Source organism: Vanacampus margaritifer, chromosome 2, assembly GCF_051991255.1.
Source record: "Vanacampus margaritifer isolate UIUO_Vmar chromosome 2, RoL_Vmar_1.0, whole genome shotgun sequence".
Classification (NCBI taxonomy): domain Eukaryota; kingdom Metazoa; phylum Chordata; class Actinopteri; order Syngnathiformes; family Syngnathidae; genus Vanacampus; species Vanacampus margaritifer.
This window is the reverse complement of record NC_135433.1, coordinates 56,439,509-56,465,265: the sequence shown is the minus strand read 5'-3', so window position 1 is coordinate 56,465,265 and position 25,757 is coordinate 56,439,509. Positions and strand designations below refer to the sequence as shown.

Sequence of the window (25,757 nt, the reverse complement as noted above, 5' to 3'; positions counted from 1 at the left end):
CTTGACACAGAGGCTGCAGTACACTTTAGGCCAGAGGTGGCAATCGTGAGTAAAAAAAGTTCCACAATGCACCTTGAACTTTAAGTGAATAATATTTCATATTTGGTGGCATAACCCTTACTTGCAATAAATGCATCAAGTCTGCAACCCATTGACTTCACCAGATGGTATCATTTAAAAGGCTTTTCTAGGCCTTAAACATTTAAACTATTTCCCTTTTTTTGTAGGTTATGAGACACTGACAATGTTTTCAAGTCCTTGCAATCTTACTTCTAACCAATCAATTTTGATGGAGAGTTTTTACCATTACCAGGTAAAATACCACACACACTCGCACACGCACGCACACACAATCAGAGGGAAAATAAGTTTTATTAATTTTTTCCTTTTGGACACATTATTACAGGTTACATCTATCACATCAATTGCAACATTGACATCCGAAAGAAGGCCTGACGGGTAGAAGCCATGGCTTATTAGTAACCCATCCCCATCGATTCTTACTAAACGCGTCAATCAAATACATTGATTATGATAGTCATTGATTCATATCGTTATCCTTAAATCCCAGACTTATGTCTGCGCCCCGCTCAGTTCATCTTGAATGTCCGTGTGTAATTTGTGGCTAGTACCAATCATTTGGAATTGGTAAATCTGTCCCCAGATGCCACCAAGCGTCTTCGCTGACCTTAGATCAGTTTTCTCACATGATGTGGCTTCCAGAAGGGTAGATCGGCTTGCATTCTGACCATTGCGTCCACAGCAATGTTCACTTGATTTTGGTCAGCTCAGCCACCACTTTTGCCAGCATCCATTGATGCTTAGAAGACTTCATACCCGACACCACCTCCAGAGTGGGTACAGCTCTCCAGATCTTTATACTCCTGATTGTTCACCAACGCCAGCCCACCCAGCAGAGTAGCCCCCGCCAATAGCGTCCCGAAACCATGTTCACCAACCCCATTGTAAATATTTAGAGCAGATTCATTGCAGCTACAATACAACCTTATCACGGCAGCCTTGCATGTTGCATCAAATGTCCAAACAGAATTAATCAAACAATGTTTACATTCTTACAGGAATAGCAATACATGTTACCCTTTAGCATTGTCAACAAGGACTCATATGCTATATTTACATTATTCAAATCATAAAAACTCCAGTTTTGAGTTAATTAGTAATATGTTACAGTAATTTATTTTGGGTAAGACATAATCCACAATTTAATGATGTGAATTACTGATTGCAATTATTGTCTCTCAAACTCCGCCAATTCTTCCACTCTTGACGATCTGTGTTTTCTTTTGGTCAGATGAGTTTTCTTTTGTTTGAATGAAAATCCGACAGTCTTTTGTCCATGTGTTCTTGATAAGTCCATTCTTTCTCAGTTGTCGCGCCCTTTTGGCAATGTCAGCATTTTGTTTAGTCAAAATTTCATTGAGGTAAACAAGTTTACCTTTAAAGGCACTGTCCAACGTTTTGACTCTTATTAAAATACAGGATGTTTAAACATGAACTCCTTCTCAATCTACACCTCTGGGCTTCTGTTAATGTGGTGTGGTGATTTTTTCCTCAACCTCCCTCTTCCCAGTCTGTATTTTGCAATTTTGTGTTTGTTTTGCCAGCAGCGGGACGTTCAGATTGTACAGACAGTTGTTTACTCTCCAGCCAATCGCAGAGCGTGGGGTGGCGGGGGGCGTGTTACTGTAGGCAGACGGGAGGTTGAGTTGAGTGACTCGAGTGAAAAAAATTAAGTAGCTTGGCATTTACCTGCTTCCGAGATGTGAAGGAGCACAGTACAGTACAATCAAATTGACAAGACAACAACACACACATGGACTGCAGTAAGATCATTAGTAAACACAAGGAAAAAGGCTGACACGAACAGGTACCGACCAAAATCTAACAAGCAGACAAGACATGATTAAGGGATACAGGAAAACAACACACAGCATGAAACAAAACTAAATCTAATCAAAATAAGGCAAAAGTCAAAAGATCATGACATACAAGGAAGAGGTCTGACAATAAAAGGTGAAAGCAAAATCCTATAGCGCAGACACAAAATGAACACGGTAAGAGGAAAACAAGACATGACATGAAATAAAACTAGATCTTTTCAAAACAATGCAAAATAACCTGGCAAGAGCCAGATTGATCATGTGAATCACAAAAAGGAGTTCTCCACAATATCAATCTAGGACTGTTCCAGTGTGATTTGATTGAAAAAGGCAGGGCATTCAGTACAATACTTCAAGCTGATTGGGCAATTCGGCAACTTATGCACATTAACAAAACTTTTGTTTTTAACCAATCATGGCAACGGATGAAAACGTCGTAGTCGTAGGTTTAAAACAAGAATAAGCACGAATATCTTTACCAGCTAAAAATGCATGAAGTGCCTCTCGCTCTTCTTCATTCAACAAGGAAACTGTGAGCAATTCTGCGAGAACAGAATTAATTGCAGCATCCAGGCATTCATCCATTTTAGGTTTGTTTGTTTCCCATGGCCATAGCTGCATATCCTACCCCCCAAAACACAATCTTGGTCCGAACCACCAGTGGTTCTGATCGGTGAAAATCAGCGGGCTCAGTATAAGATGGATTCTCGGGGGTTTGTGAGCTCACAAATCCCGGGAGAATTCCTCTTGCAGGCAAGGTTACCCTAAGAAAGCTCATCAAGCAAAATAAAATTGAAACATAGTCGCCAATGAAAACTCTCCAGTCTGACAAATGACATATGACAAAAGGAGTGGAAGGGTTGGAGTCAGTTGTAGGACTGAGTTTGCAGTAGTGATCCATATCTTGGCACAGTTGTAAGCAAAGCAGGCTCCAGAATGGCAATAGACTCAAAAGCAGCATGAACAATGTCTTGTAATTGACTGGTGACCAGTCCATGGTGAGCGCGTCATCTCACCGAAAGTTAGCTGGGATAAGCTACGGCACACAAGTGACCCTAGTGAAGACAAGCAGTACAGTAATCACCCACCATTCAGTTGTCACAGTCCCGCTATATCACACATTTCTTTTGTAAGTGTTATTACAGTTGTTACTTTATTACTGTGAGAAAGCTGAACAGCATTCTCACATATACAGTAAAGTTTCTAACATTTATTATTATTATTATTATTATTATATCTAGCTTTTTATTCTCCACGCTTTTTTGCTGTGTAACAACTTCTACATAATACTTCTGATTTACACCGTTCAAATTTCAACTTGCTTAAAAATTTCACGCCTCCCGGAGTATATATATCGTCTGATTCCACATTACTTACAGTATTTAACGTTAAATAACTTTTCCCTATTCATTTTCAATGGGACAGACATTGAATTTTTTCTAAGTCCCACTTTCCACGCCCACTTCCATACATACAACTGCTCATGATTGCCAGCTCTCTGATACTGTTCAGTGTTCAGCATTTTCAGCATTCCCACGCAATTTCTCCAGAAATTGCACTTTGTCTAATTCTTTATACTGTTTATAATTATCCATTACTCTTGCGCCGTCTCAATATATTATGTGTTTGAATTGCTTTAAAAATGTGTTTAAAATGCACAAAACTAATTAAGTGTCGTAAATTCTATAAAAATATATATATATATCTTGGATTTCACTCATTCCAGGGGTGGTCGGGAACATCAGATAAAGGTAGTACATTGTGCACACATTTATTACTCTAACATTGTGTCTTTCTGTTTCTAGGATAGAGAAGCAAAACTGGACCTTCCTGTTATTTTGTGCACGCAGACTTATCCAGAAAGCAGCATGCATGTTAAGGAACATGAGCAGTGTGAAATGGAACGCTGTACTGAAAATGTCAACGCTGAGTTCCTGGACACTATTTTGCAAAACCGGTCAGTTACAGTGTAACATCTGAAAGGAACAGAAACACAAAATGAAACATCCATTTGGTGCCCTTTTCACTCGTACTTGATTGAGAATCTCTCATAGTGATTTTCCTTGCCAATAATTAATCTTTGTTTACATCATGCCTTGAAGTGCAGGCAGAACAACCTTAATTTTCTAACTTGTGCATCTCTGATCTCTAGGGAGGAAAATTTTGAAGACTATGGTGAACGGAAGGATGTAGATTACTCTCCAAGCAGCCCAAGCCAAATTGACTCCCAACCCAAATGCTTCTCAAATGTGGGCTCCTCCCTTCCATCGAGGTTGGTGGTTAAAAACAAAACATTCACTTGCATGTGTGTGTTTTTCAAATGGCTAAATACAGATGAATAGATATAACAATTGAGTAGTGTAGGGGTTTAACTGACTGCTTCAGTTATTGTCATATTGTACGTGACTGGTAGAAGGATAGTGGACCCAAATGCGGGGAAGCAAGGCAGCGAGGAAGGGATGAAGTGCAAGAAGAGAAACTTTAATAACACACACATAGTGGGAAAGGTGAGCAGACAAACATGACTGGACGGGACAAGAGTAGACTGACAGAACGTGGGCGACTTGGATGAATGAGGATGAATTGACTGTGACAAGGACGACTTGGTTAGCTGTGGCGGTGACAAAGACTACTTAGCTGTGACGACAAAGGCTGCTTTGGCTGTGAGGACGAAGGCTACTTGGCTGTGAGGACAAAGGCTACTTGGCTGTGAGGACAAAGGCTACTTGGCTGTGAGGACAAAGGCTACGAAGGCTGTGAGGACAAAGGCTACGAAGGCTGTGAGGACGAAGGCTACGAAGGCTACGAAGACTACGAAGACTACGAAGACTACGAAGACTACGAAGGCTACGAAGGCTACGAAGGCTACTTGGCGGTGAGGATGAAGGCTACGAAGGCTACGAAGGCTACGAAGGCTACTTGGCGGTGAGGACGAAGAAGACTTGGCGGTGGCGGCGAAGAAGACTTGGCGGTGGCGGCGAAGAAGACTTGGCGGTGGGGATGAAGAAGACTGCGGTGGGGATGAAAAAGACTTGGAGGTGAGGACGAAGAAGACTTGGCTAAGATGAAGAAGACTTGGCTAAGATGGAGGAGACTTGGTCGAGACGAAGAAGACTTGGCTGATACAAAGACTAGACACACGAACTTCCACACGTAGCATAGGAAATGGTCCCACACTGACAGGAGAAAAACAACAGACGTAATACACCAACACTAATGAGACACACCCGGGGGAACACAAGTGGCTGAGGGCACTGATTGGTCACACGCAGGGAAGGGCAGACACACACAGGTGGACGTAGTTAGACAATAACGAGAGATGGGAAGAAACCAGGAACACAAGATTACCTTATTTTTGTAATTATTTTTGGGGAGAGAGTTCAGTATTGTTCATTCGGTAATCTTACTGATTCGACATGTCATCATCATTGCTTGCTCTTTTTTTTTCTTCCTCTTTTTCTTTTTTTTTTCTATGTGCGTGAGTATGTGCATGTAAGGGTGTGTGTGTGCATATGTGCGTGCGTGTGAGTGTGTGCTCATTAATTCACCTAAAACCTATTAGAAATCCCATACCGTTCACCTAAACCGAATACTTCAGAATCCAGCTAGAGTCGTAAGGTTGTCAGGAGACCTGAGGAAGGATCAAAGAAAAGAGAGAAAAGTGAAATCCAGCACCAACCAAACACCACCTACTACACAGCGGGTTACAAATCAGAATCTTTCACCAACCCCAGAAGCATATACATTCCAACAAATTAGAGAGACCTCAAGAGACCAAAGGAAAGACTGAGGAAAGGAAGGAAGGATAGATTAAGCAGGGTGAGATCCACAAACATCAGCCTCCACCGATTCAACGACCAGAGGAAGAAGCAGATTGTGTTAGAATTTCGGTAGAAGCTGGTGTGGTGGATCTGGCATGCATGAAAACCTCCACCAAAGAGGGGAACCGTTGACCCCGGCCAGGAAAGAGCAAGCACAACCCCCCAGGAACCCCCCAGGCAACGGCAGCACCAAGGCACAACCCCCGGGCCCCGCAGAGGCCACTGGCCGGAGAGCAAGTCCAGGAGCCAGAAGCGCCAGCCACCCCAAAACGTCCCGCGCCCCAAGCCCAACGCAGCAGAACTCACTTGTTCGAAATTTCTGCTTCTCTTTGAGAGCCAACATTTGAGTTATGTCAGATACAGCGCTGATTGTGTGGAGTTTATTGAATGGGGCAAACACACAAAGCAATATTTTGAAAATACATTTGGTGCAATTTGTCTTTATTAAAAACACATCACCAAAAATTGTGTTTTAGGTGAGGGGGTGCTGGATCGGATTTTTGGCATTTCAGTTCATTTGGATTGGGGAGTATTGCTTTGATATACACGTAAATTGTTCATCAAGTTACAAACCACAAAAAGAATTACATTCCTATGCCAAGGTGTCATTTTCTCCTGCATGTGTATTAAACCTCATCTGTATTTCCCATCACTTTGCTAGGACTCAAACAGACTCTAAGGGCTCTATTTTTGTAGACGGCGCATGCGGAAATGTCGGCGTTTCCTGGAAATTTGGCTGACTGCGCTGCGCCATGCTGGGTAATTTGGCATAGTGAAGGTGTGCCCATGTACCTGGCACATCTGACAATATGGTGGCTGAAAGTCAGTCTAAACTTACGCCTCCAGACCACGTCTAACTCCTGACACAAAATACACCACTTGTCCACTTGTAATTTTGGTGAGTTTGATTGAGGTGCAGGCAGACAGATACACAAGCTCCGTAAACATGTGTGGTGGCTGTTTCATTAATAACAGTGGGCACCAATATTGAGTCAATAATCAAATTCATTGAACACATTACATTATTATTATCATGAGCACATTAACTATCACAGCAGGGATACATGCAGGAGGTCCACGGACATATTGAAATCACCAATAGCTCATTCTGTAGTTGATGAGGGCATCCATGCTCTGGTCATGCACGTACACTGCTTCCTTTTTCCCATTGATATGTCTTCATACCACATTTAAAGGAATCAGAGGAGTTGCTTTGTTTGGTGACAAATGAAGTCGGTGTTCATGCCCACAACGTCACAAACTGCTTTTTTTTTTTTTTTTAAATGTACTGGCTTGCACTTGTTTGCGAAATTACTGAAACCTGGAGTAATATAACATTCGCGCAGGTTTATGCGGCTCGGCGTGCCGGACTTTCGCCGGTCACAAAAATAGAGCCCTGTGTATTTGCACCAAAAGTACTCTTTCTCATTGATTTACCAATGATGAGTTAACAGTGTGGATAATTTTGTATCTTTCTTCAGTGAAGAAAATACAACTCAGAAAATGCGGCAACTGTTGACCAGTGAACTGCTGGATATTAACTGTTCTCAGTGCTGCAAGAAAGTGAATCTGCTCAATGATTTGGATGCTCGCCTTCGAAACATCAAGGCCATCAGGTTAAGTATATGCACTCATACCAAAACATACAAGCACAGATCCAATGTTTAGCCTGAGCTCTTTCATTTCTGTTAAACTGTTACTACAACTACTTTGTATTATGTCAGAGAGCATTTGATTATTTCTGTTTAATGAGATTAATAATACATTTTATTTGTAAAGGTAAGCCTCGTAGCGTTCCTAATGAAACAACATGCAATCGGCAGAGTCACCCTCTGACACTCCGTGCTCTCGCCACTCACCAGACACATTCAAGAGTTTTAATCATCCTTTTAGGAACACTACAGAGACTTACATCATTTTCTTTATACCAGTTTCGCATTACTCGGCAGAGAGCCAGCTGCTATTCTACGTCACTATGCACTGAATGTTTTGCAGTGTAAACAACAATGGCGGCATACGTACAAATAAAGCTTCTACAAAACATATTAAACTGGAAATGATTTTTTAAAAACGAATCCCATAGATATGTCAGTAACAACCAAATAAATCATATGGAGAAAAGTTGACATTACAGTCAGGGTTCCTTTTAAGTGTTTTCCTCTCCATACAAAAAAGCTTAACGTGACGTAATGTTGGCATAAGTAGAGATGTGCATATGAATTTTGTTGGCGATTGGATGTAGTTTTCTAACATTAGGCCACGTTAAGCTTTCTACAGTGAACGTTTTATGGAGCTTAATGCCCATACAATCCAGAATACTGTAGCGATTGTTTTGATATGTTTAGAGGTTGAAGAGGTTATAAGTAGATATATGTGTGTGAATTTTGGTGAGGATTGGTCGTAGTTCTGTAATATTAAGCCACATTAAGCTTTTTCCCTCTAGTGAGCGTCTATGGGAAGGAAAAACTTAATGCCGATAAAATACAAATTACTGTGAAATAAACCAATTTTCTTTCTTTAATTGTGTTTCAGACCCAACAGAAATATATCCAGTACAGCGTTCGGACAGTGAGTCATTTTGCCAATGTATTTGTTTAATAGGCCCTATGGTATAGTAATTTTACTTTATACTTAAATTTGAAAAAGGCTATGCTATGGTAAAATAGGCCTTATAGACTTAAAAATAAAAAGAATACATCCCAGATCTCAACAAATTAAATATTCCAAATAAGGCTAGGTTCACACTGCAGGCAAATGCGACCCAAATCTGATTTGTTTTTGCCCATACACAACCTGTATCTTTTTTTTTTTTTTTGGGACAGTCTTAACGGCTCAATTCCGATTTTTTTTTTTTCAAATCCGACCTGGACCACTTTCATATGTGTTTCTAAATTGGATATGTACCAGTTTTTTGTTTTTTGTTTTTTTTGTAATGCGACCTCTGTCTGAACAGCCAGGTCACATAAGCCTATATCCAACCAAGACCTCATTGAAAGCCGAATATGGGGGGACGGGGAAGAGTACTCTGGATAATTGTCCACAAATAGTTTTGCTTAACAGTGGTGACTTTATATTTGACTTTAATTTAATCCCACTTGAACTATGAAAAGTGGACATTTGTGGTGATATTAGTAATTTAGCCACGCAGACGGTTAATTTACTGTAATACACGCGGCAATGACGTGATGTCATCTTTAGTAGACGTCTCCATGATATGAGGAGATTAAAAAGCCTTGCTTCATTTCCCCAAAATATTATTTCTACCTCCTCCCTGATCGGTCCTCTGTAGATATGAGATGATAAAAAGATGAGCCCCGATTGACGTCACTTTGGGGACACATCTGGTTCACACACCAGACAGACTGAGGTCGCAATTATTATGTAATGTGCACAATTACACACACAAAAAAAAATCAGATTTAATTAAAAAAAAAAAATCTGAATTGAGCATTAAGACCTGCAGTGTTAACTTAGCCTATAAGTCTTACTTTTTCTCATAGAGTAATTTGTTGACTTCATCACTTCATTGTCATTTGCCTTTTATGTATATTCCATTGTTGTAACCTTGAATTTTTTTTCTAAGCAATACCTTTTCAGTAACATGTGATTTGTTCCAAGTGGAGTGAAAATTGTAATTTTATTTTATTTCTAATATGTCATATCCTCCCTCCAGCCAACTGTTTCAGGCCAACCACAACGTGCTTGATTCCAGTCAATGCAGCAGCACAGAAGATTTGTTCATGGAGAGTATTGACTCCTGTGATCTTAACATTACAGAGAAGGTACTGACTCACACAAAATGCATTCTTAGTAAGTGTTTTTCACCTCCACCGTCCTCTCTCATTGTATTGTATACAAAACTTGACAAGAACCTGATAGATATTGTATAAATGGGCAATAGTGTATAACACTGATATGTCTTTCAGGTGAGTTACCTTGAGAAGAAGGTGACAGAGCTGGAGAGTGACAGTCTGACAAATGGGGAGCTCAAGTCTAAACTCAAACAGGAAAATACACAACTTGTCCATCGGTAGGTTGTCCTACACATTGTACGAATTTATTGTAATTGCCTAGAAGTAGACATGCATGCAGTTGACGCAGCGTTCAGGGGAAAGTAACAGTCCCCCACACGCACACACTTACCACCATTAAAACGATTCAATTCATTAGTGCGTGAAATTTCGTAAAACATTTTTCTGAGCTGTTCTTGAATGCATCCTGAACAGTCTGCACACACACACACACGCACACAACAACAAAACCCGGAAGCTAAGTGGTCGTATTACATCTCAACTTCTGGTCCTTATATTAGGCGCTAGAAGCAAGGTGGATTGCAAAGTATATTGTACACCATCTCAAGCATTTGCCAAAAATCACCTTCGCAGATGTGGAAACTAGCATTGTATAATAAAACCCCATCCCAAAAAAAAGAAGAATGAAGAAAGGGTACGGATATTTCCACGAGAAACTGATCAAAAAGGGTTCATTTGTATGTCGCCGAAGGCCAGAAAACTTTTATGAATAGTCACTGTAGTGATGATGTGTGCTAACCCATAGATGGCAGCATAGCCTCAAGGGACCTGGGGGTTTGTTTCCGTGACTGGAAGAGAGTAATCCAAAAAAAGAGTTTGAAATAAAAGCAGCTAGTGGAAGTGTCAGGATTGATGGCGTGATTGAGAACCCAAGTGCAAGGAAGTAGAGGCGAGGAGGACGAGGCGAAGTCCCCCCCAAATTTTTTTCTTTATTCAAACGAAAATAAGGAGGCACAGATAAAAAAATCAAAACAAAACAACAATGTTCTCATCCAAAGCGCGGTAAGATGTGGGGAAACAACAAAGCATGATACAGATGATACAGATACAGAGACATACAGCAACTGCAACAAACAATAGACCAACAAGGACTGAACAAAAGACAGGAGACTAACTACATCAACACTAATTGACATGACGAGACACACCTAAGACACAATTGGCAGGGGGCACTGATTGGTTGAAATACGAGGAAGGTTAGGCAAACACAGGTAAATCACTTAAAGCTTGATGAGACAAGGGAAAAAAACAGGGACAACACAAAAAACACAGCTGACACAAAGGACACAAACTTTCAAAATCAAACAAAAATCCAACCCTGGACAAGGACCAGGACCAGAAGACAGCCCCGGGTTGTGTGCCGCTAGATGAGGACCAGGAACAGAAGACGGCGGTGAGTCGTGCGCCGCCGGATGTGGATCTGATGGCGGCCGCACAGGGCTTGCGCCGCCGAAACAAGAGAAGACGGCGGCGCACGGGTAGATCCTATGGCAGCCGCGGGACTTGTGTTGCCGGAGGTGGATCCAATGGTGGCCGTGGGAGTTGCACCGCCTGGGGTTGATCTGATGGCGGCCGCGGGATGTGCGCCGCCTGTGGCGGATCCGATGGCGGCCGCAGGGCTCGCGCCGCCTGCTCAGGAACATGGTTGTGAGACTGCAGTGGCTTGGCGCGGCAAAGGCGAGGAGGCTTGAGGCTGCCTCCAGGGCTTGGTCCAGAGGGGGTAACCCACATCCAGGCGAGGGAAAACATCATTCACTTATTGTCATAGGGTGTTCTGAGCCATGCTTTGTGTTGTCCCTGTCTGCATGAGTAAACTAGCCAAGGCCTAGGATAACACATACAAAATCCTCCACCAATAAAGGTTGACGGCTCACGGAAGAGCTTTGTTAATATGTATTGGTTGCAAGAAGTCAACCAATTTAATATTAATACTTTAACATGACATATGTATCCAGGAGTAATGACACATTGTGTCAGTGATATACCACCTGCTCATTTTTAACATTGACTCTCATACAATTAATAAATTTAATCAACCAGCTTTTTTTTTTATTATTACACACATTCACCACTTTCAAAGTAAAAAGCCTCTCTAGTCTGTGTCTTGGTGGTGACTAACTCAAGAAGCTAATTTAATAATCTCCATACTCATGCACTGGGCCTTTTGTCAAACATCATAAAGAGTTGGACCAAATGCATGGGACTACTCACTGACCTTTTTCTTAACAAAAATCTACTTGATAGAGTTCCTATAAAATCAACAGAAATGGAACAAGAACCTGTTAAACCAATCAAAAGTTCTTTGTACCTTTTGGGTATATTCATCTTTTTTTTAAAGCACTCCTAATTGTTTATCTTTTGAGGTTGCTTTGTCTTTAAACTTCAAGCCCAATTCTACTTGTGTAATTCAAGTCTATTGTTGATAGCATGTACAATACAGCCGAACAAAATCCATTCTGGGAGAATGGTAAGCTCCCATTGTGTTTAAAAAAAAAAGAAAGAAAAAAAAAGACAATAACACACAATGTTAATGTGTGTGATCTTTTCCAGGCTTTTTATGTTGCCATAAAAGTAACGGATTTATGTACTTAAAATGTTTTAGCAATATCACTCATCATGATTTGTATGTATTTATGCCAGTGTGCATGAACTAGAGGAGCAAATGAGGGATGTCGAGTCAAAGGCAGATCAGAGTCTGGAGGAAGAGACTAAGAGACACTGCGAAGTTTACGGCAAGATGGAGAGGGAAAGAAACACAGAGATAGACTTTCTGTGTAACAGGTAAAATGCTAACCAACTTCAAATGTTTGACTGGTACTCACTTTGGTTCTTATTGATTAAATGAGGTATATTACACTGTAGTACACTCAGTTTTTATAAGTATTTATTTTTCTCTTTTTTTGTCTGCTTTTTTTGTCTATCATTAAGCTTTTAAGGACTGTTGGTAATATACAATATATATATAGATGTGTTAAATGATGAGACGAGGATGTGATGACAAGTCATATCTCTTTACCCTCCACCTACAAAACTGACTGTTCATTCAGCAAGCAAGAAGCTACTGCCCTTGAACTTTTTGATCGCTCTTATTGGCAGTGGCCGGTGGCAGGTCCGGAGCCAGCCCTGGGCCGGAGACCGTAGCAACTGTGATGGTACATCGATGTCCACATGAGTAGGCTTGAGGCGGTCCATCGTGTTTCACTCTGGTTTACTTCCAATGTCTACCACAAAGCTAAACCAACCTGTCTCACGACGGTTTAATCTTAGCTCATGTTCCATATTCGTGGGTAAACAATCCAACGCTTGGTGAGTACTGTTTCACAATGATGGGCAGAGCCGACATTGAAGAATTGAAAAGCAACGTTGCTATGAAGGCTAGAAGAACCTCGTAGGGAGACCCCAGTAGGGTTCAATGGCTGTCGTGGTGCACGAAGACGTACTTGGCTGAAGACTGTTCCACGGAGAGACATCACAGAGGATTGTGGCATTTGTGATGTCCTCTAGACTCAGTCCAGTGACGGATGTACGGTAGGCTTGAATGTCAGAGGGCGACCGGGGAAGTGGGAGATGGGTGCACCGGCAGAGCGCAGTCTTGGCAGATTGAAAGCTTGGTCCACTCCTGAGAAGCAGTTCACTTCATACTTGGGAACCTTTTCCACGCAGGGCCTTATACAGGAGTAGCATAATGTGAACTGCGTGGGGAATGCAGCGGTTATAAAAGTTTACGATGCCCAAGATCTCCTGCAGGGACTTCACAGCGGAGGGGCATGGAAACTTGATAACGGTGAGCAGCGGCTCCCTGTGTCGTGACATGGTAATAAAATAAAAATGTTATGCTCATAATAGGGATGGGTGCCGATACCGGCCTTATTTTAAGTTCTTTATTGTTTAGGCAATGTTGTTTTTTGAACATTTATTTGAGTATAATTTTCATTCAATATTTTTTTTCCCTTGTTCTTCATTCAATATTTTTCAATAAATTTGAATGTAATCATTACTTGGGTACGCTTTTATTTTCCTACATTCAAACAGTGTTAATGCCTGAATTGTACAGTGTAGTAGACGTGTTGTGGGTAAATGGAGGATTTTTGTTTATTTTGGATGTGACATATACAGCATATTCCATGTTACTATTGAGCATATGCGTGCTGGTGTTATGGTTTTGTCTTAAAAGCAGAGACAGCAGATCTAAACAGATGATTAAGCATGTTTTTATGCACACCATTGTGAAAATGAAGCAAACACATAGGTAGACATAAAATGAGTAGTGCAACAAAGTGAAAACAAATATGGAAGACAATAACACAGATACAGCAGAGGATGCTCAAACAGAATGAATAAACAGACTGTAACTGTAGGAGGATGAAGCATGTTTTTTGAAATTATGTCATTTTCACACGTTCGAAATAAAGAATTCCTTTTTTTCATACATAGGTTACAGCAGTTGGAAGAAGAAAATGGAGAAATGAAGACTAATGTGTACAGACTCAAGTCTCAGGCAGAGAAACTGGACCAGGTGAGCATACATCCTTCACATTTAAAATATATTTAATTATATAATTTCAAAGGACAACATTGAATACATGACACTTGTCAATGTACATCTTATATAAAAGTGTAAATTTATTGTTCCCTCAAAATACTAAGCCATTATTAGCTAAATTCCTAGCAGTGAGTACACCCTTAAGTAAAATTGTCCAAATTGAACACAGTCATTTTGTTTCCCCAAAGTCTCAGGTGTGAATAAGGAGCAGGTGTGTTAAATTTGGTATTACAGCTCTCTCGGGCTGTGCCCAACTGTGCACCCTACTCCCTATATAATGCCCTACTTAGGGATCACGCCATTTTGTAGTGGCGTCCGAAGAGAGTAGAGTACGGTATGCTGCACACTATCAAAGAAATCGCTTCTTGGATGCAGTGTACGACATATCGTACCTCCTATGTAAATTTTAAGGATATTCGCTAATGGAGCAAGACTTACCAGTTTTTGGTATGGGTAGACATCGGCAAGTTGAGTCTGTGACTTGCCCCGAGTCAAGTCCACAGTTTTGACTCTTATTCATTTATGTTGCTGGTCCATTCCTCACTGACATAATTGAACCGTCTTTCATATTGTTTACTGGAAGTCTGCAGAGTTCTTCTTATCAAGTTCAAATTATCCTCCATAATGGCTGTGCGCATTGCCCTCATATTTCCAGGTTGTTCTAATCCAGCCCACCGCACGTCATGTCATAGCTTAGCGTAGAGCCAATCACAGGCTGGGATGTAGGGGACCGGATGTAGCGCTTCATATTATTGGCGGAGCCAGGAAACATTGACGGCTGCTTTTTCTTCCAGGTCTATTATTTATTTCTATTATTTTCATAAAAAAAAATTAATTAACTGATTTAATTCATTTAAACTTCACTCCACTTCTAGATAGCATTCACAGTGACCCGGAGCGCTGGAATAATCTTCCTATTTCTCTAATAGGACGAATAGCCACCATTAAAATAAAAGTTTACCCCAAAATAAATTCTTTTTTCTCAATGATTCCATTCAAATCTACGTCTAACTGGTTCCAGTCATTAGACTCGGCCATTTTCTACTGAAATATATTTAAAAAAAAGCAAAGATAAGTCTATCTACTCTTCAGAAAAGCAAATCCAAAGGAGGTCTAGACTCAAATTTGGTGCCTCTAGACCAAATTTCATGCACTACTATATAGCTAACCAGCTACAAAATATCATTCTCTGGGCACAACCCAACAGAGATACCAACTGTTGGCTGGAACTAGAACAGAAGGATTGTAATAACCTCAGACTTTTAGATTTACTCTTATAACATTGATTAAGCGACACAATTGATTTCCGCCACCCTGTCCGCCTGATGGAAAGCACTAGAAATGAAAAAATCCCAATTGGAGCCCTGCAGGCTTTCTCCCATATGGCATAGCCACTCCGGGCTCCTGTGTTTGCTTTCCGGCCGGTAGCCCCGCGGAGCCCGGGGGTTGTGCCCTGGCGCTGCCGAGGCTTGGGGGGCCCTGGGGGGTTGTGCTTGCCCTGTCCTGGCCGGGGTCGACGGCTCCCCTCTTTGGTGGAGGTTTTTCATGCATGCCAGATCCACCACATCAGCATCTACTAAAATTCAAACACAATCTGCTTCTTCCTCTGGTCGCTGAATCGGTGGAGGCTGATGTTTGTGGATCTCACCCTGCTTAATCTATCCTTCCTTCCTTTCCTCAGTCTTTCCTTTGGTCTCTTGAGGTCTCTCTAATTTGTTGGAATGTATATGCTTCTGGGGTTGGTGAAAGATTCTGATTTGTAACCCTCTGTGTAGTAGGTGGTGTCTGGTTGGTGCTGGATTTCACTTTTCTCTCTTTTCTTTGATTACTCATCAGGTCTCCTGACAACGTCACGACTATCGGGCTTATTATTATTATTAAGTATTCAGTTTAGGTGAAGGGCATGGGATTTTTAATAGGTTTCAGGTGAATTAATGAGCACAAACTCACACACACGCACATATGCACACACACACACAAAAAGAGAGAGAGCAATGATGATGACATGTTGAATCAGTAAAATTACCGAATGAACAATACTGAGCTCTCTCAACAAAATAATAAAATAAAAAAAATATTGACACTTTGGGCATTTTCACTTTGGAGTGTACTCACTTTTATTACCAGGTGTTTACAGTATCTATGAATGGCTGTATTTTGAGGGAGCAATACATTTACACTGTTATATAAGCTATACAATGATTTATTTTCATTGTGTCAAAGTGTTATTTTTTTCTGTGAATGAAAATATATCATTAATTATCTGTAAAAATGTGAAACGTGTACTCACTTTAGTGAGATATTGTACCATACCATTATGGTCAAATTGGATTAGTCATTTTTTCATATTTCATCTATGATGTGTTTTGTTTTGTTTGTTTTTTGCCAAAAGTGCAATTATTAACCCATTCGGATTGATTTGGGATTTGGTGGTTAAATGGTAAACTAACAGCAATTACAGATTTGGGGTACAAGTCCAGGCACCAGTCTAATGATGCTAAAGCAGACAAAATGCCGACATCAATCTGAGGCGCAGTGAATCTGTGTGATTGTGATTGGTTAAAGTAAGAAACAGACATTTTAATGGTGTATGATAGTGTGTGCGCGTGTGTGTGTGAATGGGTGAATGTGAGGCTTAAATTGTAAAACGCTCAGGGCACCATATGGTGCAGTTAAAGCGTTATATAAAAAGCAGTCCATTTACCATTTGAGGGGCGAAGGCTTGGTGTATTTATTCTAACTCGGTCATCACGATCCTGTCCTATGGAAAAGCCAGGTCTTCACTGGGCAGAATTACAACCAAAGGGGGTCTCAAGGTGACGCTCTTGTTTAGAAAAACATTTGGAATCCCTTATCAGCATAGGAAAAGGGTCTGTGTGGGGCAGCAGAATGGTGACGAAATATCTAGCTTTGCGAAAGAGAATAAAGAATTGGAGGTACCTAGCTGATAGTTCCTAGTACAACAGTCATCTTTGGTCAATAAATCTTTCATTTCACTATTATCATGTACTATTCCCAAAACTCTACATACAATACTTAAAATTGTTTTCATAATTGTTACATCGTCAATTTACGATTGGTGATTTGGATTTATTTTGAAACTAATTTGACCTCTTTTTATTTAGGAGAAGCAGAAGAAGATGGACAAGCTGGAGGACACAAGCCTGAGGCTAAAAGACGAAATGGACCTCTATAGGAAGATAATTGACAAACTCTGGCATAATCGCCGGGAGTTTCATAAGGAAAAGGAGGCCATGCAAGAGGTATGTGTAATGTATTAGGTTTGTGAAACTCACAGGCTTCCGTAGTTCCGATGTAAAGAGGTCTTAAAGTGTGTTGGTGTCGATATTATGCCATGGCTACCATGATGCACGTTATGCTATTAAAAAAACATATTCATACAACACATGGCCTTATTAATGATGTCAGAAGTGAAAGTGGAAGGAACGCTCTAAAAACAGTTGGGTCAAAAGTAAGCCAATTTTGGATTAAAAATGGACCGATTTACTTTATGGGTCAATTTGATCCAACTTTCTGGATTTTATACAAAATGACCCAAGTAAAGGATCTGACCAATATTTATGAGTTGTTTTACACTAAAAGATCAATTTGACTCAAAGTTGGGTCAAATTTACCCAAGTAGAGGATCGGTCCATTTTTGACCCATAGTTGGGTTATTTTTGACCCAACTGTTTTAGAGTGAAAGTGACAATATGGCAAAGTTTCAACCTCTATTGAGCCTGAGAGGCAAGGCAATCTTGCCAAAAATTAGCGGAGTTGGATCCAATGTTTTGAGCTTGTCTGCTGCACTGCCGGCGACATCACAGAGAATGATTTAAACTAATAATAATAATGCATCTGATTTATATAGCGCTTTTCTAGACACTCAATTTACAATGGAATGGATACATTATTCACGCACTGACACATTCACACTGTGGTGGCGGTAAGCTACTTAAAGGTCTCATATTATTCAACTTTTCAACATACTAAAATAGTTCTCAAATGTGTAAAAGACATGTCTGCGACATGCATTCATCAAAATTGACTTTGGAACTAATATTATAAAACGCTCCTTTTATTTTTATTTTTTTATTTATTATTTATTTTTTTCTGGAGAGCTCAGTATTGTTCATTCGGTAATTTTACCGATTTGACATGTCATCATCATTGCTCTCTCTTTTTTTAAATTTATTAATTTTTTATTTTTATTTTGAATGTGTACGTGAGTGTGTATTCATTAGTTCACCTAAAACCTATTAAAAAATCCCATACCGTTCACCTAAACCGAACACTTCCAGCCAGAGTCGTGAGGCTGTCAGGAGACCCGAGGAAGGACCAAAGAAAAGAAAGGAAAGTGAAATCCAGCACCGACCAGACACCACCCAACCACCCACCGGGCCACCAACCAGAGTCCTTCACCAACCCCAGAAACATCTAAATTCCAACAAATCAGGGAGACTTCAAGAGACCAAAGGAGAGACTGAGAAAAGGACGGAAGGACAGACGAAGCAGAGTGAGATCCACAAACACCAGCCTCCACCGATTCAATGACCTGAGGAAGATGCAGATTGTGTCTGAGTTTCGATAGATGCTGGTGTGGTGGATCTGGCATGCATGAAAATCTCCACCAAAGAGGGGAGCCGTCGACCCCTGCCAGGACAGAGCAAGAGCAACACCTCAGGGCCCCCCAGGCCGCGGCAGCGCCAAAGGACGACCCCCGGGCCCCGCAGGGGCCACCGGCCGGAGAGCAAACCCAGGAGCAGGAGCGCCCCCCACCCCAACACGGCCCGCGCCCCCAACCCGACGCAGCAGGATGGGGCACTGCAGGCCCGCCAGGCACCCCACCGGTCCAGAGCCCCAGCCGCCCCCAGGCCCCCAAACCCCCAGACACCAAGGTGCAAGCCGTCTCGTCGAGACCACTTAGCACACAAAGTCATGTCATCTATGTGGCGAGTTGCCAGTCATGGCAAATTAACCATCTGTATGTTACAAAAACAAGCAGGTGTCACATAAGCAAAAATTAGCATCAATTTCTATGTTTTTTAAAACTAAAAGCTATTTTAATCCAGGGTTTGTGTGAATTCTGAGAATCAGACTTTTTATCCATGCGAAACAGTCTATATTCTTTGATTTGGTAGATTTTATGTATAAATAATCATAGAACACATTCCGTGGGTCTTAATTTTTGGGGGACAAAATGCTCAAAATGGCTGGTACTGTAGGGATTGTCTTTTTTTCTGAAAATGACTGGCATTGAATGAATTGTCCTAATCTTAACTCCACCTACAGCTGATCGACGATCTTCGCAGAGAACTGGACTACTTGAAGCTTTTTAGGATGGAAATGGAGCATCCAGGAAAGAGCAAGGGTCTTTCTGAGCAGAATGCCAAGCCTCGGGAGATGGAAATGGAACAGGAAGTCAAAAAATTGAAACAGGTTCCTACACCAACAGACATTATACTTTCATTTATACACATTGTGGCAGTGGCGAGCGGTCAGAATAAGCTATTAATGCGGTGCATGCCCAAGCCCTTCAATAAAATAATTGGAAATATTTATTTGTCAGTGTCCTCTATTATACAATACCTTAGTTTTACTGCTTTGGTCTTAAATTCCTGTGTAATTTGTCCTGTTTTCCTCGCAGAGAGTTGGAAAGCCGACAGCTTGTTTCTCGCATGCACAATGAGAAATCAAGTTGTAAGTTCCCAGAGGTTGTTTCTGTACGTGCGCCTTTTGAATGGCAAAAAAGCTAATAGTAAAGCAGCATTGACAAAGCGCATGCGCATAACTGGCTTACTTGGCTTGTTCTCTGGTAAATAGTCAGTGGTTGAGAAGACAGACCCGTCACTAGAGCCCAGACGGACCCCTATGGCCTGCCCATGGTGACGGGTGTGGTCATTGAGCAAACGTTAACATAAAATATGAAATAGAAATAAAGTCCTTAGAAACTGTTGGCATGTACGTCATGGCGCTCAGCCTCCAATGCCTGTTTTGTTTCCCTTAAACTGGAAATTTGAGATTAAATTGAATTCCCAAAAAATAAAGCTTTTCAGTTAATGGATGGATGGATCATCAGGGAACTTAAACCTGTCCTGACATGTGGGCATACTGTAGTTCCAATAACTGAAAAATCTTTAAACAATGAAACAAAACCTGGCAAACTAATTTCCTCACTCTTCAGACTCATCTGTAGACCAATTCTGACATACGTAAACAAAGCTGCCAGAGGTGCGTTTTTCATTGGCCCATTCTTTGCATATGTGACAACAAACCCCAAAATGACAGACACGTTTCCCCAAACTACCTTGTTGGCTAATACTTGCTCTAGTTTAAAGTTAGCTTTAAACAGAGCAGTGACTGAGGCATGACAAGATGCCTGAAAAAAGGAGTCCACATGATTTGCTGCTAGAATTTGTCTATGTACGACATCAGTTTCAAAATATATGAAGATGAAAAATGTTACTTTGGGTTGTGCAAAACAGATAACTGGCACTCATCTTAGCTCACAATGTGCTATTTTCTTCTCAGACAGTACACAACACCTGACCATTTATACGAAGAAAACTTGTATTCCACTTTTTTCATTGCGCCCTCTGGTGGAGAAGAAAATTGCAATGTGACAACTTATCCGTGATACAACAAGCCATATGAATATATATATATATATATATATATATATATATATATATATATATATATATATATATATATATATATATATATATATATATATATATCAAAGTAAAATATTCAACAACCATAGCATTTCAACCAGAACACTTTCTGAAAGGAACTGTCATTTGTATGCTTCCACAGGAGAACCATAAATTGCGAGATCAGAACGATGACTTGAATGCTCAGATTCTAAGTCTGAGTTTGTATGAGGCCAAGAACCTGTTTTCCTGCCACTCAAAGGTCCAGTGTCTAGCTGCTGAGATTGACAATGCGTCACGGGATGAGGTTTGATTGCTTTCTTTGTTTACGTGATTGTCAATCATATTCGTTTTATGATAACACTATTTATTTTTCAGCTTGTTGATGCTTTGAAGGCACAGGAGGAGAACAATCTGCGTTTGAGAAAATACATGGACAAAATCATTTTGGCCATTCTTGACCATAACCCCTCGATTCTAGAGATCAAGTGTTAAACAGAACAGACTCTCGAAAATCTCAATGTCGGCCTATATTGATTAACAGATATAGAGCTACAGTATGTGTTAATGAAATGAGTTGTAAATTATTTTACTGTGATGTGTATATAGAAAGTTTTGTTTCATTCTGACTCTCAAACCATGCCCTTACACTTTATCAATCATCAATTATGTATAGTACATACTGTTGCCAAGCAACATTTGAAAAAAATATTTGTCACAGTTTAATAAGTCACATTCCACAACACCCCACGCCACACCAAGGTGACGCCCGCCATTTTCAAAGCAGAGGAACCACCACGGGACCCCTCCTGTTGCTTTGCAAGGACTAGTTATGTCTCAGGAAAGGACAGACTTGTGATATGGAAGCTTACATTGTCACTTGGAAACACACTAGTGACAATCTGATGTTTATTTAAACCCTGGATTCTGGCATCATTTCCTCGCAAGAAGGAAGACACCGGTACACCTCACAAACCTTTTCGTTCCAGCCTCTCTTCAGCCCTGGACACTCTTTGGTCTCAACCCAGCATTGCGATCCCAAGAGACATAGAAAAAGGACGGACTGTTACTACTACACCTTCCTAGTTTATGAGTGGATGCTTATTTGACATTACTGTGCCATTCTGTTAATTTTGAGCACACAAATTGAGTCGGTCATGATAATAATAATTTCTTGTTTGTACTTAGGAAGGACATAATATTTATATCATATAGTCACAGATAAATTCCAATTTTGTATAAGCCTAATTCATGCCATGTGTTAATAAGCCTTGAAAAAAATTATACATATAGCATGCCTATAATGAAATGTGCAAAGCTCCAAAAGAAAAGTTAGATTCTTTGATAAATTTCCCGTTTAAAGTAAAAGAGAGGCCTCTCTTGAAATTGACCCAATAGGTGGAAGCTTTTGAATTTGCATATCTCACCATATGAGTCAGCCTTGGCTTTGCCTCTTCAACGCTCTTCCTGCCCCAATGGCCTCAGAACTTCTTTCGTTGGAAAAGGAATAGGGATATTTGGCTTTCAGATGAAATTTATGGAAAATGTAAAACGTTCACGCTACAATTATATATAATGAAAGTAGGACATTTAAGTAGAAGGATGCACTGGTGATTTCCTCATCTCAAACAATTAATTGAAACAAAAGACTCAATGGTGGGTACACCACAACCAAAAATGTAAATGTCTCAATAACTCGTCATGTGCCATTGAGCATCAATTACAGCATGACGACGACGTCTCATGCTGTTCACAAGTTGACTTATTGTCTACTGAGGCATGGCATACCACTCCTCTTGAAGGGCAGCCCTCAGGTCATTGAGGTTCTGGGGTGCAGAGTTTCCAGCCTCTACACAAGGACTCAGCTGATCCCACAGCTTTTTAATAGGATTCAGGTCTGGAGAAAGCGCAGGCCATTCCATTTGAGGTACACCAGTCTCCAATAGCCGTTTCCTGCCACCTCCATGAGCTGGAGCATTGTCGTTTGTGAATTTTGCCGTTAAGCTCCTCGCTAGAGAACAGCAAGTTGTGCAAAGAGTACTGAAACATTTAACAGTTGGACATGTGCATTCAAAAGCTTAGAGAAGATCACATTAAGTTCACCTGTAAAGGTTTGAATGCATTTTAGGCTCATCCTGAAATTTCACCTGAAAGCCAAATATCGCCAACTTCTTGTGAGTTGAGTGTGTGAGTGTAAGTGTGTTTGTATCTATGAGTGTGTGTGTGTGTGTGTATGTGTGTGTGTGTCTGTGTATGAATGTATATATGTATGTGTGTGCTTTTGTCTTTGCTACATTGTGGGGCCCATACACAGGTGTTTTCCCAGGTTTAACTACCATTGTGGGGACCGACTTGAAATTGTGGGGACATTTTGGTGGTCCCCACAAGTTCAGACCTCTTTTTTTAAGGGTCAAGACTTGGTTTTAGAGTTTATGTTTGAATTGGGTTATGGTCGGGGTTAGGGGAAGGGGCTAGGAAATACATCATGTCAATGAGATTTCCCCACAATGATACAAAGACGAGTGTGTGTGTGCGTGTGAGTGAGAGAGAGATGTGTGTACACAAATGCCTGTTTTGTTTCCCTTAAACTGGAATTTTGAGATTAAATTGAATTCCCAAAAAATAAAGCTTTTCAGTTAATGGATGGATGGATCATCAGGAAACTTAAACCAGTCCTGACGTGGGCATACTTGTAGTTCCAACAACTAGAAAAGCCATCTTTAAACAATGAAACAAAACCTGACAAACTAATTTCCTCACTCTTCAGACTCATCATCTGAAGAACCATTCTGAAAAACGTAAACAAAATCAATTTTAAATGATGTATAATATGTGATGGTACCTAAAAAATTGACCAAGTTAAAGCAATTTAAATGTTGGCAGGTTGAAATCCCTCATTTTGACAACACGTTTAAAAAGTTTTTGGCACGTACATTCATTAACGGCCCATAGCAATCAGTACCTTAGGAAAATTATATTGATCCCAAACTTTCAGGAAGTGTTGAAAGGCCACTGTCAATTACTATAGCAAGTAAGGGCATCATACAAGATTTTACCCTTTAAAGTCTGAGCAAGTTTGATATCTCAACAGATGAAATCAGGCAAAAATGGTGATTTGGGCCTCAAGCCCAAAACAACTTTGAAGATCTCATTAAGCTTACAATTCATCTTTTGAGCCATCATCTGCCAAAGTTTGCTTGTTTAATTCTTGCTACTTGTGCGCGTGTGTGTTTTTACTTTATTGAGGTCAAATTCTGCAATGGGAAATATGATTTTAAAATTGTCAAAAGATGATTTTCTATGCTGTGACAAGAAAGTTTGATATTTTATCATCATGGATATTACATTTCAAATACATTTGACCACAAAGAAAATAAAATTATGACATTTTGATGGTTCAACAGTGCTGTTTTTTCCTCAATGTAATACATAAGGAACACATCAGCACTGTATGGTGTTTACAAGTCACTCCAAATATACACTGCTTTACATTAAGGAGAAGGGATGGCTTTGGAAGGACCTTCGCGATTCTCCATCATGGTTTCATCTTCTGGTTTCTTATGTCATAACAAATATTTACATTTCATCCCACTTCAACAAGCATTAAGTGGAAAATTGTGGTGGTATTATGCAGATTGATTTGTCAATGAGCCCTGGGATTGGCTGGCAACCAGTTCAGGGTGTACTCCGCCTACTGCCCGGAGCCAGCTGGGATAGGCTCCAGCGCCCCCGCGACCCTTGTGAGGACAGGCGGTTAAGAAAATGGATGGATGGATGGATTGATTTGTCAATTACGTACTTGATGTGTCATCAGTAGTTAACGTTGCGCAAATGATGGAATCGAGTGATCAAAACATTACTTACATTACAATTTTAGAGTATCTGATTACACAAAAGGCATTTCAAAACGTTTTTTTTTTCAACACTATATCCAGACTGCTGGTTGAACATGCTTGCATGTAAACAAGCGTCTAATGCCCTCATGACAAAAATAAGTGAATAAATAAAAGCATTAAATTAAAATAATAAATATAAATAAAGAAATAATCTTGTTAAAGATGCATTATGATATGTTGATGATTTGATGTGTTAAAGCATGAATCCGTTTCTAGTCCACCTTCTAATCTACAATGCAATAATGAATAATAATAGAGAATGTGCAAAAAAAACAACTTCTTAGATATTCACTCCTGTTGCAATGGCTGCAACAACAGAGTCTGAGCACAGAATGGAATTAAAACCTGAAGAAATTGACCAAGATCTTTCTGGATTCTCTTAGTCAACCCCTCTGAAGCCCAGATCTGACCATGAGCACTTGAGGGTGGTTCTCACCAGCCCAGCAGAAATGGTTTCTAGAACAAAGTCATCAACATCTGGTACATACTTGGCCCTATCTGCCACCTGGACACAATCACAGGCAAAAACAATTTCCCATCTTGTGCATGCAATTTGTCAGAAGATAAAGGTAATTTTACAAGGTCAAAATATGATGAGGCTCATTGCGCACCATAATTTGGATCCACATAAATGCTGCCAGTAAACCACTTTACTTTGAATTGAACTGCACTGCATTCTTCGTCTTCATTTACAGTTAGGAAACCCGAGCTCAGCAGTTATACCTGAGAGACTGGATACAAGTATGAATGAGTTCCATAGTGGCACCTTGTGAAAGAGATGAGAGCACATTTATTCCACTTAGTAGTGAATCCATATCCACAAGAAAATCTTTCTCTGCATTGCGGGCGCACAAAATAGTGGTGACTTGTCTGAGAGGAAGTGGATTGTCAACGAGTCTGCACTTATGGAACTGTTTGCTAATTGTCACACACGTGGTGTATATCCATTACTTACAAGAAGATCACCAGCCAGTGGACTGGATCCATGATCAAAATAGAATTAACATGTCTCAATCACCATAAAGCAGTGTGGCAATCCCGTCCTGAGGTCCGTGGAATGCCTGAAAATAACATCGTATCTTCAGCAGCCATTGTTTTCACTGGAACAACACAAAATGGAATTGCACA

The 25,757-nt window shown here is 40.5% G+C and overlaps 1 protein-coding gene across 2 annotated transcripts in view; it reads left to right on the top strand.

The window, feature by feature from the left end:
* rab11fip4a (RAB11 family interacting protein 4 (class II) a) overlaps window positions 1-24,152 on the top strand; it is a 25,732-nt gene extending 1,580 nt beyond the window's left edge. The window contains exons 2-14 of one of the 2 annotated variants that reach the window (XM_077557558.1): window positions 228-313; window positions 3,707-3,858; window positions 4,054-4,173; window positions 7,204-7,338; window positions 8,255-8,290; window positions 9,396-9,504; window positions 9,649-9,752; window positions 12,175-12,315; window positions 13,969-14,050; window positions 17,203-17,340; window positions 19,370-19,516; window positions 20,897-21,040; window positions 21,112-24,152. In XM_077557558.1, coding sequence (XP_077413684.1) covers window positions 228-313; window positions 3,707-3,858; window positions 4,054-4,173; window positions 7,204-7,338; window positions 8,255-8,290; window positions 9,396-9,504; window positions 9,649-9,752; window positions 12,175-12,315; window positions 13,969-14,050; window positions 17,203-17,340; window positions 19,370-19,516; window positions 20,897-21,040; window positions 21,112-21,228 — 1,511 coding nt within the window. In that variant the 3' untranslated portion in view covers window positions 21,229-24,152. The remainder of the gene's footprint in view (window positions 1-227; window positions 314-3,706; window positions 3,859-4,053; window positions 4,174-7,203; window positions 7,339-8,254; window positions 8,291-9,395; window positions 9,505-9,648; window positions 9,753-12,174; window positions 12,316-13,968; window positions 14,051-17,202; window positions 17,341-19,369; window positions 19,517-20,896; window positions 21,041-21,111) is intronic. The other variant, XM_077557559.1, reaches the window with a different exon arrangement.
* The last annotated feature ends 1,605 nt before the right edge of the window (window positions 24,153-25,757 follow it).